This window comes from Anomaloglossus baeobatrachus, chromosome 6 (assembly GCF_048569485.1).
Source record: "Anomaloglossus baeobatrachus isolate aAnoBae1 chromosome 6, aAnoBae1.hap1, whole genome shotgun sequence".
NCBI classification, from domain to species: domain Eukaryota; kingdom Metazoa; phylum Chordata; class Amphibia; order Anura; family Aromobatidae; genus Anomaloglossus; species Anomaloglossus baeobatrachus.
This window is the reverse complement of record NC_134358.1, coordinates 111,429,740-111,445,765: the sequence shown is the minus strand read 5'-3', so window position 1 is coordinate 111,445,765 and position 16,026 is coordinate 111,429,740. Positions and strand designations below refer to the sequence as shown.

General features: G+C 42.5%; 1 protein-coding gene across 5 annotated transcripts in view; it reads right to left on the bottom strand.

Moving 5' to 3' along the window:
• The window catches only part of STAU2 (staufen double-stranded RNA binding protein 2), a 403,856-nt gene that overhangs the window by 194,630 nt on the left and 193,200 nt on the right, over positions 1 to 16,026 (bottom strand). For all 5 annotated transcript variants that reach the window (XM_075353165.1, XM_075353168.1, XM_075353167.1 and 2 more), the window contains one exon: positions 6,671 to 6,808. In XM_075353165.1, coding sequence (XP_075209280.1) covers positions 6,671 to 6,808 — 138 coding nt within the window. The remainder of the gene's footprint in view (positions 1 to 6,670; positions 6,809 to 16,026) is intronic.

The window sequence follows — 16,026 nt, the reverse complement described above, 5'->3', positions numbered from 1 at the left end:
TAAACGCAGTGTCCAGTCTGCCAGAGGGTGCGTTCTTTTCCGCACTGCAGAGAACGCAACGTGCGCACATAGCCTTAGGCTTGATTTTAGTTTTTTCAGTCCTCTAAAATAGAATGTCATATATTTTTTTTGTAGCAGTTCTACTTTTTGAGATAATAAACACTTGCTCTCACAAGAATTAAGGCTATGTGCCCACGCTGCGGAAAATGCGCGGATTTTGCCGCGGATTTTCCAGAAATCTGCAGCACAGCTACTCCCGAGCCATTTCTAAGGCATTTGGGAAATGCTGTGGCCACGCTGCGGATTTTTCCGCAGCGGAAATCGTGCGGATTTTCGTGCGGAAAAATCTGCAGCATGTCAATTATTGTTGCGGATTTCTCCGCAGGGTCCCATATACTTACCTGCCTTGATAGAGACCCGAGTCACTTCTCCGTCCGGTGTACAGGAGCGCGGTGGATCCAGCCAGGTACAGGAAGGAAGAGGTGGGCGGCGCCTGCACGAGCTCCGGTCATGTGACAGCCGGAGCTAGTTCAGGCCCGCCCACCTCCAGGACAGTGAACCAGACGCTGCCTGACAGTGACTCGGCCGCCGGAAAGCGAGGTGCTGCATAATGGAGGTAAGTATGAGCACCCCGATCACTGCAGCACTTGTTCTGCATTGAGGATGCAGTGCCGAAGCCATGGTACTGTATCCTCAATGCAGAATGCCCGCACCATATCCGCACGACATTCTGCTGTGCATCGGCAGCATTGAAACAGAGAAAGTTCTGTTGCGGATTTCTGAGAGCAACTGCGGAATGTCTTGCGGATATATCCGCAGGACAATGTCCCCGTGGGCACATAGCCTTAAGATTTTATTTCCTCAACAGGGGTATTAAATTATGGAATCAAACACAGTCTGTGAGGTATGTGACAAATAGTCAAATACTTATTAAATACATTGCGCATTTAAATAAGTATTGAGGGATTAGTCAAATAACTAACAGAGTTAAATAGATGGGTAGAGTGCTCAAAAAGGGACTAACATGTAATCTCAACCCTATTTGGGCGGCACGGTGGCTCAGTGGTTAGCACTGCAGTCTTGCAGCGCTGGGGTCCTGAGTTCAAATCCCACCAAGGACACCATCTGCAAAGAGTTTGTATGTTCTCCCCGTGTTTGCGTGGGTTTCCTCCGGGTTCTCCGGTTTCCTCCCACACTCCAAAAACATACAGATAGGGACTCTAGATTGTGAGCCCCAATGGGGACAGTATTGCCAATGTATGTAAAGCGCTGTGGAATTAATAGCGCTATATAAATGAATACAATTATTATTATTTTAAAATGTGCAATTTTTATTAATATTCATTAAAATGTACCCACAAACAGACACACAAACATATAAATGAGAATGGATCACGTTCACGATCACGAATGGATCAATGAGAATGGATCACTAACCAAGGAGTTTTAGATACACACTCACTTTAGGAAAGGGAAACTAACATAGCCCTATAAGGGTAGTGTATCCCTACCTAACAACGGAGGGTATGACACCATAAGTTACCGGGCGCCCCCTTCCCCGTCGGCTCTCCCTCTCCCTGACCTGGATATAGGGATGGGATTGAAAGCCCTATAGTGGTGCTTGCACAGTACAATATATGAGTTCCCAAATGGTAATACTCCTCCCTGTATTGTTTTCCTTAGATGAAGAAGGTATCAATTTACTGATCTATAACCAGGAATTCCTATTCATGATACTAGCACTGTACAAGACGTATAGACTTCTATTCCTAATAAATTATCTTTATGCAAGGTAGTGATCCATAAGAGTTATTTACAACCACATATGTTACAGGGTGGTATACCCCAAAAGTATATTACAGTCACCTAGAGTCCTATCACAAGGGGCTCAGATAATCTCACCATTATACCCTAGGAGCTGAAAGAAAAATGGGATACAGACACCCCTGCAAATTACTGCAAAATAGAAAAGGTTGCTCCAATCATATTCTATATAATATAGTATAACAGGGAGAAAAGATGAATTACTTCCCTGAGAAGCAGGAATCCAGGCCTGCCAGGCCTCAACGCGTTTCTCCTCTCCCTTCAGAGATTCATCAGGAGGCTAAGGGGAGACGGCAGCGGGTCCTGTTCAATAACAATCCATGGCTTACCTGCTGCCGTCTCCCCTTAGCCTCCTGATGAACCTCTGAAGGGAGAGGAGAAACGGGTTGAGGCCTGGCAGGCCTGGATTCCTGCTTCTCAGGGAAGTAATTCATCTTTTCTCCCTGTTATACTATATTATATAGAATATGATTGGAGCAACCTTTTCTATGGCAGCTTTTTCATAGAACGTTCTAAGCAAAGCCTAAATTGTGTGCTTCTACACAATGGACACAATATGGATTAATCCCAATAGCTCACTAAACTAAGATGACTGAAGAGCAAAATACAATTACTCTGTTCCTACAGAATCTCATACCACGATAACCAGTGGCCAATCTGTGGATTTAAAGATGGTGAATATTCTCATGGGACACCACGGTGGAACACTAAGTATCCCTGTTTTATCAGTCTCTAGGATAGCAAATAAAAATGAGCACTGGATGAGAAAACCGTGGCCTCAGAGAGAACACATGGTAGTAGGAGAAAAGAATGTAATTGCAGAAACATTGGATGACAGAAATAAGTTCATTTTACCACCACTGTACATCAAATTAGGTTTAATGAAGCAGTTTGCAAAGGCTCTAAACAAAGAGGGAAGATGCTTTGACCATATCTGCAGAAAACTTCCAGCGCTCACTATGTAGAAGCTGAAGGCTATGTGCGCACTTACCGGATTTTGCCGCGGATTTTCCGCGGATTTGCTGCATGTTTCACTGCAGAAAATGTTCATAACATCTCTGCAGTGAATCACCAGCAAATCTTATGGAGAAAAAAAATCCTGTGCGCACTGGGCAGAATTTGACAGCTGCATGTTTTGCTGCGGAAATCCCGCAGCAAAAACAAGTGCATGTCACTTCTTTTCCGCAGGTAGCTGCGGGTTTTCCCTAATCTAATGTAAAAATCAAGCAGGGAACAGCTTGCGGAAAAACCGCACCAAATCCGCAACAAAACGCGACAATCCGCATGCGGATTTTGGTGCGGAATTTGGTGCGGATTTTTTCCGCAGGTGATAACATCTTTGTGAGCCTGCGGAATTTACGCAAGGAAATTTCATTTCCCAATGCGCACATAGCCGAAGGTAGGTATTTTTTTGACAGATCTCAAATCAGAGGACTCATGAAAGATCCACATTTCAAAGATTCATTGAATGACACTGAGACAGATGCATGGTCTTCTTTCACTATGACTGTAAATAATTTTCTTGGGAACTATAAATCCGATAATTACACTTAACTAGTAGAAAGAATACCATCTACTTTCCGTTGCCTTGGCTGTACAATGAGTATCAAGGGGCATTATCTTCACAGCCGCATGGATTGCTTCCAAGAAAACCTTGGTGACGTAAAGGCCCCGGCACACTAAGCAACATCGCTAGCAACATCGCTGCTAACGAACAACTTTTGTGACGTTGCTAGCGATGTTGCTGTGTGTGACATCCAGCAACAACCTGGCCCCTGCTGTGAGGTCGTTGGTTGTTGCTGAATGTCCTGGGCCATTTTTTAGTTGTTGCTGTCCTGCTGTGAAGCACAGATCGCTGTGTGTGACAGCGAGACAGCAACAACTAAATGTGCAGGCAGCAGGAGCCGGCTTCTGCGGAGGCTGGTAACCAATGTAAACATCGGGTAACCAAGAAGCCCTGTCCTTGGTTACCCGATATTTACCTTTGATACCAGCCTCAGCCGCTCTCACTGCCTGTGCTGCCGGCTCCTGCTCTGTGCACATGTAGCTGCAGGACACATCGGGTTAATTAACCCCATGTGTGCTGTAACTAGGAGAGCAGGGAGCCAGCGCTAAGCATTGTGCGCTGCTCCCTGCTCTGTGCACATTTAGCTGCAGCACACATCGGGTAATTAACCCGATGTGTGCTGTAACTAGGAGAGCAGGGAGCCAGCGCTCAGTGTGCGCTGCTCCCTGTTCTCTGCACGTGTAGCTCCGTGCGCTGGTAACCAAGGTAAATATCGGGTTGGTTACCCGATATTTACCTTAGTTACCAAGCGCAGCATCTTCCATGCGGCGCTGGGGGCTGGTCACTGGTTGCTGGTGAGCTCACCAGCAACTTGTGTAGCGACGCTCCAGCGATCCCTGCCAGGTCAGGTTGCCGGTGGGATCGCTGGAGCGTCGCAGTGTGACATCTCACCAGCAACCTCCTAGCAACTTACCAGCGATCCCTATCGTTGTTGGGATCGCTGGTAAGTTGCTTAGTGTGACTGGACCTTAAGTGAAGAGCAGTTAACAATGCCACCAAGATTTAAGAACTATAGAAGAAAGATGCCGAGGACACTGAGATATCCACATGATGGCAGATTACTGCTGGTCTATTTTGGTTCAACTCACTACAAGAAATCTTTAAACCGCTGCTTTTACGAAGCATTTCAGTAAATGAACAGTTTCTCAATGACAACTTTTTATGCATAGTTAATTCTTATTCTGTGATGTAAATTCTTCATGAATAAAAGAAATCTACAAGTATGAATATTTGTTTTAATAAACCAAGACTACCAAAATAATAACGTTTAGACATCAGTCCTAGTGTTCAATGGGTCGTATACATATACAGAGAGTATACCTCACGTAACTGACTACAGCTGATGGAAGAAAAATAAGGGCAGATTTAGAATCAGCAATAAACATGGACCTAAAAAACAGGTTCAATATTCCAGGCACCAATTTTCTTGTTCCCTAGTGCTATCAATGGGTAAGATTTTCAGATTGGTGATCATTCAGAGCCACTTGTCAGTCGTGTAAATGAACACATTCAATCCCATCTTGTTTGATACAGCAAGTAAAATGGCGCAAAAGAGTATATTAAAAATCGTTCTTGACATGCCCCCTCCAGGGCCGGGGGGGATACTCGGAACTGGGCTAGACTAGTCCGGGGATGTCAGTGGTGGTGGGTTCTGGCTCCATGACCCTGGCGGTGTCTTATAACTTAAGGGGAATGATGATGGGAGTTGTATTTTTAGAGGTTTTTAAAGTTCATGACACCACCTGTGGTTTTGCGGCTATGTGAGCCGCCGCTGCGCTGTGGGTTTCCTGGGGCAGGTGATGAGGGCACAGGTGAGGTGTTTTACGCCCCACAGCTGGAGTGAGGCCCTGAGATAACCATTGATTACATGAAAGGTCTATGAGGGCAGGCTGTGACGCAGGAGGAATGGAGAAGACACCGTGGCTTTGCAATAACAGTCTTTTACTCACAGTACCAATTCTCAGTTAACAGCTTTTTTAGTCCATCATGGTATGCTGGGATCCTCAGTGATGGGCAACCACCGATCCCAAATAAGTCAGAGGTCAGTACCGGCTCTCCTTTCGTTTGCCTTTCCTGGCCGACTCTCAGCGCTGACTTTCACCCTCCTGTCCTGCGCCGCCACACACAGTGCCCTGAGCCAGGGACCGCGGACCAGCAATGGGACTTCTGCCTGCCTGGTTCCCTCTGGGGACCTTCAAAGGGATTTCTGCCTGCCTGGCTCCCTGGTCCTCTGTACCCCCTTCCAGCAAATTCGTGTGCTGCTTGTGGCCCAAAGGTGCGTACAGCCACCCTGGCCTCCGGTGTTACTAGGAAGTCCTGAAGTATTGTCCTAGCCTAGGGACCGTGACCCCTTTTGCGACCAATCCCTTCACTTTGAGCTACTGTCTGTGAAATGCGACTATAGGGGTGTCTGACACAGTTCCCCTAAGTCACTGGGATTCTATCTTCCATCTCCTCAGAGTTGAGCAGGACCCCTGGGGCCCTCACCCCTAGTCGGTCTCCTCCCTCCCTATGACTGAATGACTCGGTCAATGCCAATTTTCAAAACTTAGCTCCGGCATTATTACCTCAGACAGCTCACCTACTAAGCTCCACCCCCTGGATGGTTCTAGAGACGGGGCTTAAATGCCATAACCAGACTAATGGTCGCTAAGCATTAAGGGGACCTGCCCCGGCCCTGATCTAACGTCTGAGCTAATAATTGGGTGTCTACAGGTTTTAGGTGTGTGAACCGATAGATGGCCTCTTTCTTACCCAGCATGGTGCACCACACCTCTGACTGAGGTGCAGTACCTCTGTGGCGACAGTAGCCTCAGGGGCGCCACATTCTCATTGTTTTCCCCTTCCCTTGTATTTATGAGTCAAAAAAGCAAAATATCAGAAAGGAATTAAAACATATCTGTTTTACAACCTGATCCTAAATCTGGGAGACTGACAGACTATGGGGGGGTGCTTTCTTCTGTTCGCAGTGGTTTCTAAATTTCGGAAAAGGACAGGATGAAGACAGCTCGGTCATTTCTCCAACACATGGGATTTTATTGTTAGGACAGGTGGTAAAACATGGACTTTTCTCCACTAACCACATTTATAGGTGGCTTACTTGACAATAAGTGCTCTTGCCATGTACCATACACCAGTCATGATGACTAAATGACTTATTATACTGAATAATAGAGAACAGAACCAGCAGACCGTGTAATATCACAGTCTTAATTCTATATTGGAGCAATAATGTTCACAAGTGAAAAGGCATAAAGAGAGGTAAATTTGATACATTACCTGCATAATGAATTCTCTTCTGCGCTGAATTCCTCTTTCTGACAGCAGTACGTACTCAGGTTCCTTCTCCTTTTTAGCTTGCTGGATTTGAGCCAAACGACTGATTGGATTCATTCCCTGGCCATATTCCGGGGAGGCCTATAGTAAAACATCGCTGTAATTAGATATATGGAGAGTCTAACATTGTAGATGCAGTAAGCTTAGGTGCAGCACTGTACAAGTTTGTCATTAAAGGGGTTTTCTACTTGTTAACGTTAAAGAGGAAAGCTAACCAAAAATATTCAACCTCAGTGGAGGCTCCAGACCTCAGGAGTATAGGGTGATGTATTTCAGTGCCACTCTGAGATTTTTACAACTAAATCTCAAATACAACATTGTAAAAAGCTAAAAAGGACAACTGCTTACAGTGGTTTGCCAGAACTTCAGTGCCTAAAATCTCTGCAACAGTCCCGCATTCATGAAAATTTATGGTTGATCAAGCAAATCTAAGATTTCAGAGTCAGTGAGAGAAGTCAGAGATGCTGTTGGAAACAGACATAATAAGGGTCTGGTACAGGTGTCCTTTTAAGGGATTTTCCAGGCCAATTTTATTTAACTATGGGCTTAAAAGGAATCTGTCAGCAGGTTTTTGCTACCTCAACTGACAGCAGCATGATGTAGGCAAAGAGATCTTGAATCTAACGATGTATCACTTAGATTACTGGCTGCAGCCATTCTGAAACAGTAAAATATATGATCTTTAACATGCAGCAGAGTCCTGGGAGCTGCCCCCGCCCACACAAGGCTTTCAGTGCACTTTCCATAGACAGAAGCTGCTAATCACAGAGGGAAGGCAAAAGGAAAAAAAGCGATCAAACAGTCCAATAAGTGTGCAAAATTTTATTGATCAAGTGAAAGTAAAAACACCATAAAAACATCATAAGTATCCGGACACATTCCTGATTATGGTAAGTCATAATTGTGGTATATAGATAAAGAGGAAAAAACTGCCACATGCAGTGACCATATTGACAAGGTAACATATATCAAATATTTGCCATGTGATATAATAGGTAAAGGATGGAGTCACAAATCACAGATCAATAAATATAACCAGCAGGATTTATGGAAATATGCAATAATTCAATATGATAATATGCCATTTATATTCCACAAACCCAACCAGATGACCAAAAAGACCCAAATTAGGCACAATAGTGATTATGGGGCTCCAAACCCATAATTGTCACAACCTGCCGGTATGAATTAATAACATCAAGATCACCGCCGAGGAAACCAATCACCGTCAAATCAAAAATGGGCTGCAAGACCCAATTAGGTCATCATATAGATATAATACACTGAATATAATTTACCATAAATATACAGTCACCATTTGATTGGACAAGCAGCCGATAACGCAGCGGTATAGGATGTTATCATTAAAGGCAATCTGTTACAGAGGCGGTCTATTATAATAATAAATTATGGACATCATTCAATCAAATTGGCTGCATAGGTCTACTATTGGGACAGAATACATCCATACAGTACTCCAATAGCCCACAAAGTGTGAGTATTTATGAAAATACGTTGTCATATACAGAATGCTGGTATAGGGGCAAAATATATTATAGAAACAAGCCAGCAGTCAAGAGAATTAATGTAACATAATAGTAGAATATGCAGTCACCATTAGATTGAGCAAGTCAGATATGGTTATAAATACAGCATTTTATTAGCGCCAATGTAAAAGAGCACAAGATATTGCAAGGGCAGGCCAGACAATATGGGATTTAATACAGCGTAATGATACACATTATATAGGAATAGCAGTTATCATTGGATCGACCGGATCACCAGCAATTTGTACTAACCATACTATAAATATGGCAATGTGATGCCTAGGATGTAGCTTATCACAAGGACATAAAGCAGGCTAGTGGGTCGCCAACCGGAGGCAGAATAACAACATTACCTGAGATGCTTTGTAAATCAACAATCCAGAGTGTGGCCGGATACACAGGACGCCCTACACGTGTTTCGGCACACGCCTTCGTCCAGGGGCCCGGTGATCCGGTCGATCCAATGATAACTGCTATTCCTATATAATGTGTATCATTACGCTGTATTAAATCCCATATTGTCTGGCCTGCCCTTGCAATATCTTGTGCTCTTTTACATTGGCGCTAATAAAATGCTGTATTTATAACCATATCTGACTTGCTCAATCTAATGGTGACTGCATATTCTACTATTATGTTACATTAATTCTCTTGACTGCTGGCTTGTTTCTATAATATATTTTGCCCCTATACCAGCATTCTGTATATGACAACGTATTTTCATAAATACTCACACTTTGTGGGCTATTGGAGTACTGTATGGATGTATTCTGTCCCAATAGTAGACCTATGCAGCCAATTTGATTGAATGATGTCCATAATTTATTATTATAATAGACCGCCTCTGTAACAGATTGCCTTTAATGATAACATCCTATACCGCTGCGTTATCGGCTGCTTGTCCAATCAAATGGTGACTGTATATTTATGGTAAATTATATTCAGTGTATTATATCTATATGATGACCTAATTGGGTCTTGCAGCCCATTTTTGATTTGACGGTGATTGGTTTCCTCGGCGGTGATCTTGATGTTATTAATTCATACCGGCAGGTTGTGACAATTATGGGTTTGGAGCCCCATAATCACTATTGTGCCTAATTTGGGTCTTTTTGGTCATCTGGTTGGGTTTGTGGAATATAAATGGCATATTATCATATTGAATTATTGCATATTTCCATAAATCCTGCTGGTTATATTTATTGATCTGTGATTTGTGACTCCATCCTTTACCTATTATATCACATGGCAAATATTTGATATATGTTACCTTGTCAATATGGTCACTGCATGTGGCAGTTTTTTCCTCTTTATCTATATACCACAATTATGACTTACCATAATCAGGAATGTGTCCGGATACTTATGATGTTTTTATGGTGTTTTTACTTTCACTTGATCAATAAAATTTTGCACACTTATTGGACTGTTTGATCGCTTTTTTTCCTTTTGCCTTCTCTCTTGATATTGCGATTGTCCCTGATGGTTCAGATAACCCACATAATCCATTATATAGTATCCCATTGGATATGGGATTAATTATAACATAATATATGGTTACTATTTATGTGGGTATTCGTTATGGTCTCAATGTATGTATACCTAATCACAGAGGGGCAAAGTTGAAATACAGCTCATGAGCTCCTCAGACCCACTAAATGATAAAGCTAAGAGGCTTAAACTAACACTACAGATAAACAAAAACAGACTTTGAAATAAGAGACATTTGGCTGTAAACTGCATGTTAACTCTTACAGCATGCTGGCTTCACATTACATATCAAAAAAGTCCTGACAGAGTCCCTTTAAGAAATAACAACAGACAGGCAGATGCTTGTTTTACCTGGACCGCTCCTGTCAGCAAATCTGCTGCTTCACATAAACAGAGCAGCTCTTGAAATTCTGGGTTGCTGTCGATGGAGAGTGACTGTCGACATCATGCTGCTTGACATCCGGTTCTCCGCAGTTAGGAAGTGGGGAGCCAATTGTCAATCAAAATGATGTTGTCAGTCACACCCCGTCAACACAGTTGAGGGGAAGTGAAGCTGCTCTTCTATCAATGTGGCATAAGCAGTACCCGCAGAATTGCCAGCAGAAAAAGGTCTGTGCCCACTCTGTACCGGCAGCAATTTGCTGGGCAGAACAGAAATGTAGATAGCAACTACCTACCTGTTAATTCTTAGGCCTAAAGTTAAAAAAAATAATAATAATAAAAAAAAATAGTCTTGGGACAACCCCTTTAACTTTTTTTGAACAACATTAAATTATACAATTTTTCATGATATAAATTCATTCTAATTTTGTACCATTTAGAGATAAAAAATACAATTGTAGGCACCATTATTGTGTACTATAAAAAGAAGCAAATTATCAAATATACAACAAAATCTTCAGAAATAAGAGGATAACTACCTACTGTGCATTATTCAAATATTTTAAAAGCATGTCTAAACACATTCAATAGAAAACGTTGATCTGACAAAATACATGCAGTCATAAATAAGTATAATAAAATATATGACATGGACAGGAATAAAAACACCCTGCGCTAATAATTGGTTCGACAACTGTGGTACTTGCTCAAAATTGTTTTTGTAGTTTTCTTTCAGCGTCTTGCTCTGGTCTGATAGTAGATTAAGAGATCTGAAGTGAAAAAATTGTGGAAATGTTTGCAGGGTTTCTATACCCAAAAGCAAAGGTCAGCTCTTCAAATATTTTCAATTTGAGACTCAATGCTTGCTAGTTTACAATACTCATTTGTTTCCATATTAAATATTCTTGGGTATTTTTGGATGTGCTTTGAGGCCCTACTCTGCAGTATAGCCCATTTTATTCAACTCACTCCTATCTTTTTAACACATGGGAGGTACTTTTGCTGTAAATGTACAAATAATCCTCCAAGTTCATTGTTTTTGAAACAAGTTTAAGGCCTCTATTCCCAAAGACAGCAAATCAGCCCCTCAAATTTATGGATCCTCCACCATGTTTCACTGTACTTAGGGTGCACACTGCATTGCTTTATAGGCTTCATTTTATTGTCTATAACAGAACACTGGTATGTACTGTCAAATAGATCTAGCTTGAATTACGCGGTCTATACTAGTTCTGCTGAAGGATTGTGGTTTGTATGGCAATGATAAAAAAAAGTTTGGACAACGCTTTCCATACAATAGTTTTCCTAGTCTTTATTTGGCTATGCATAGATTATGATAGATTCAGATTGAAGGCAGCGAAACCATGAAAGAAGACATATGGAAACAAGGAGTAAAACACACATGTGAAACAAATCAGAATGTGTTAAACCTTAAATTCCTCACAGTACTCTTAAGCTGGTGTCACACTAAACGACAGCGACAACGACGTCGCTGTTACGTCACCATTTTCGGTGACGTAACAGCGACCTTGTAAGTCGCTGTTATGATCGCTGCTTAGCTGTCAAACACAGCAGAAGCAGCGATCATAAGGTCGCTGTGCTACATGTTCAGAGAGCAGGGAGCCGCGCTTAGCGCTGGCTCCTTGCTCTCCTGCAGCACACATCTGGTTAATTAACCCGATGTGTGCTGCAGCTACATGTCACAGTTCAGAGAGCAGGGAGCCGCGCACTGCTTAGCGCTGGCTCCTTGCTCTCCTTGCTACAGTATACATCGGGTTAATTACCCGATGCATACTGCAGCCACATGTCACAGTGCAGGAGCCGGCGCTGGCAGCAAGAGCGGAGGCTGGTAACCAGCGTAAACATCGGGTAACCAGGGAAAGGGCTTCCCTTGGTTACCCGATGTTTACGCTGGTTACAGCTTACCGCAGCTGCCAGTGCCGGCTCCTGATCGCTTCATTTCGTCGCTCTCTCGCTGTCACACACAGCGATGTGTGTGTCACAGCGGGAGAGTGACGACCAAAAAATGAAGCTGGACATTCAGCAACGACCGGCGACCTCACAGCAGGGGCCAGGTCGTTGCTGGATGTCACACACAGCGACAGCGACGGGACGTCGCTGCAACGTCACAGAAAATGGTGACGTAGCAGCGACGTCGTTGTCGTCGTCGTTATGTGTGACACCAGCTTTACTCTGATGACAGCTTTTTTTCTTTCTTGGATTTTTTTCAAGCAGATTCACCAGACCGTTACATAGAATGGCTTCCAAAGAACAAGTATGTCTCATCAAGAGTTAATTTGTGGAATCACTGGCATTCAGATATTCTTTGCGACCATCAGGTGGGTTTTGCAGAGGTTATTGGTACATAGTTCAATACTTGCTGAGCCCTCTCCACAGCTGTTATAAGCCACAATAATTCAATAACCTTTTAAGTACAGAGAAGTGACAATCTATCATTACTTCAAAACACAAAGGTTAATTAAGCTGAAAATCTGCTACAACCTTGAAGGTATTCTCAAATGCAGTCATGAAAAACATCAATCGCTATGATAACACTGGCTCTTATGAGGACTGTTTCAAGAGTGGAAGGAAGGCAAAGAATTCTTTGCTGCAGAGGATACGTTCATCAGATTTACCACCCTCAAACTGAAAATTGACAGCACCTCAGACAACAGCCCTCATAAATGATGCCCAGATATCAAATAACCGACATTTCTCTCAACAGCAACTGTACAGATGAAACTATAAGCAGCGCTTTATAGTGGAATTTCTGCAAAGAAGCTACTACTGAGGACCGTAACCAATAGAGACTTGTTGGGCCAAGCAGCACAAAGGACTGGACATTAGATCAGTAGATATCTGTACTGTGGGGTCTGATGACTCAAAACTTAAGATCTTTGCTATCAACCACCATGCCTTTGTGAGACACAGAAAAGGCAAGTAGATGGTTTCTATGTTTCTAGATGTTTGGTGTCCACCATGTAGCATAAAAGAGAACTTGTGATGGTGTGCTGGTCTGCTACTGGTGAAACTTATCGATTTATTCCAAATTCAAGGCCCACTTACCCAGCATGACTACTACCCCAGCACTCAGTATTCATAGGCCATGCCATCTGGTTTGTATTTCATGGAGCTCTTATGTTGCAACAGGACAATGACCTCCAAAACATCCCCATTCTAAGTAAAGGCTATGTGAACAAGAAGGAGAGGGATGGACGGCAGCGTCAGATGACATGGCCTCCAAAAGCAACTAATCTAAACCCTAATTAGATGTTTAAAATGATGAAGAACATAAAGTGAAAGCAAAGTAGCTAACAAGAGCTCAGCACCTCTTGGAATTCTTTCAAGACTGTTGTAAAGCTGTTTTAGAGAATGCCAAGGAGGGGAAAGAGTTAATCAGAGTAAAAGAGAGTACCTTGAGGAATGTAAGATTTAATGCACATTCTGGTTTGCTTCACTAGTGGGTTTTATTTTTTTACTTGTAAGCAAGGACTCCAAATGTTCCTTTGTAGTTTGCTGCCTTCACTCTGAATCTACAATATGCACAGTCCAATAAGAACAAGGGAAACCATTGCATGAACAAGAGTGTGTGAGCTCAGGTAATTTTATGATGCTTTTCTTTATATAATGAGCTACGTTTTTTACTTTGTTCATTAAAAATTCAGTTTTGTTCAGTATACAGCATACATTATGAGTTGAAACCATCAGTCCAGATATCTCCGACTCAGCCTTAAGTTCTTTGGATGTTGTATATTATTTGTTTGCTACATTTTGGAACAACTTTTCTTGGGGTTCTCTCATGAACTTTAGTTTTTCCATCACATCCGGGAAAGGTTATTGACTGTTCCAGGAGTAGAAAATGTCTTTATATCACTTCAAACTGCTGAAGACAGGATGCCAGGGTTTGTGAAGTCTTGTACCCTTTGAACTGCTTATGTCTGGTGATAAAAGCATTTACTGCTTGCTCAGCCAGTGCTCTTATCTTTGCCATTTTAAACAGGAAATAAGAGTTGGTTGAAAACCCAAATTGAGTTTAATTCTAAATTTCTATTTAATGTAATAATCTAAATCACTTCTCAAATATACTTAAAGTGCATATTCCCCACCATTTTCAGTCTTATTTTCCGGTCTGTTTTTTGTGTTCTGATGACGTTTTGTTTAAGAATTCCCAGTGCATGCTGGGATACTGAAACCGGACATTATCAAGGAGACTATGCTGCATCCATTATCACAGCCACTTTCCTCACCCTAAAAATGAAGCGTCATCAGTAACGTCCATTTGAGAGCTGGGCTAGTCCCTGCTCTACTGAGCATGCTCCGGTTGTCACTTCTGACTCATGCTCAATTTGAGTGCCCTGCTCAGAGTTCAATATTTGTTTGAATGCTCAGTAAGAGTGTGCTTACCTCACCAGGTCTAATGAGAAGTGATAAGCTGGCAAGAGAGCGCAGTTTGAGTGCACATTAAAAAAAGATAACACATGGAAAGCAGAGATGGCGCTCTCTTGCCGGCTTGTCAATTCTCATTAGACCTGGTAAGGGAGCACATCCTTACTGCACATTCAAATACAGCACAGTGAGCTCATACTGAGCATGGGTTAGAATTGACAACCAAAATATGCCCAGCCCCTGAAATGGATGTTACTGATGAAACTTTGTTTTATAGAGTGGGGAAAGCAGCTATGATAGTGAATGCAGCATTGGCCCCTTGATGATGTCTCATTTCAGTATTCTAGCATGCAGTGCATAATTGCGGAGCATTGGAATGGATAATCGACGCATGTTCTCTAGAGCAGGGACTAGCCCAGCCTCTGAAACAAACATTCCGGGTGATGCTTCTCGGCATTCAATGGGGATTCTCAAACACAACGGAAAGGAAAATAAAATAGCAAAAGTCAGAGTAGAGAAGAAATGGTAGAGATTTTTTAATATTTAAAGTAAATTAGAAAAGTGATTGGATTATTACATTAAATGTAAACCTAAAAGTCTACTTAAACTTTTGTTTTGGACTACCCCTTTAAAGGGATTGTTTAGGTTTGGCATGAAAGTCTACAGTCACTGTGTGCTACTGCACACTCCCGAATCCAAGACTTCTTCCGAGCTGCACCAAACCTCTGGAACGCTCTACCCCAAGAAGTTAGGACGAATCACAACTTACTCACCTTCAGACGCACCCTAAAAACGCATCTTTTTAGGGCGGCCTATCACAATCCTTAGCCAAACTAATTTCACCTAATTCCTCCACAACTTCTCAGAAAATAACCCCACGTCAAACTCCATGGCACCCAAATACATCTCAAAGCTCTGGCCAACTGGTCCAGGAAGCCATTATCAGCCCCCATTTTCTTGAGATGGCTGGATTGTCATTGTAAATAAGCACTTGTACCTTGTCCCCGCCATCTCATTGTAGATTGTAGATTGTAAGCTCTCACGAGCAGGGTTGTCTTTTTCCCTCTAAATATTGTATTTTCTATAATGGTTACTTGTTTGTATATGATCCTCCTGAATTGTAAAGCGCTGTAGAATATGTTGGCGCTATCGAAATAAAGATTATTATTATTATTATTACTGCAGACTTGTGAATTCACACAGAGCACACTTTCAGAATTCCCTGATGCCAGAAGTGGCTCGTCATGTGACTGGAAGTATGCGATATTCTGGACACATTCTGACCAGACATGCGCATACTCGATCAAAGGCAATGAATATAGCAAGGCCATGTACATCTAGTCGGAATGTGACTGGAAGTACACAGATTGCACACTTACAGTCGCATAATTGCCTGGAGTCACCGCCGGCACTGGAGAATGCTGACAGTGCGCGCTGTGCGGGACACAAGAATTCCCAAGTCTGCTGTCACAGACTGCAGACTTTTGTGGTAAA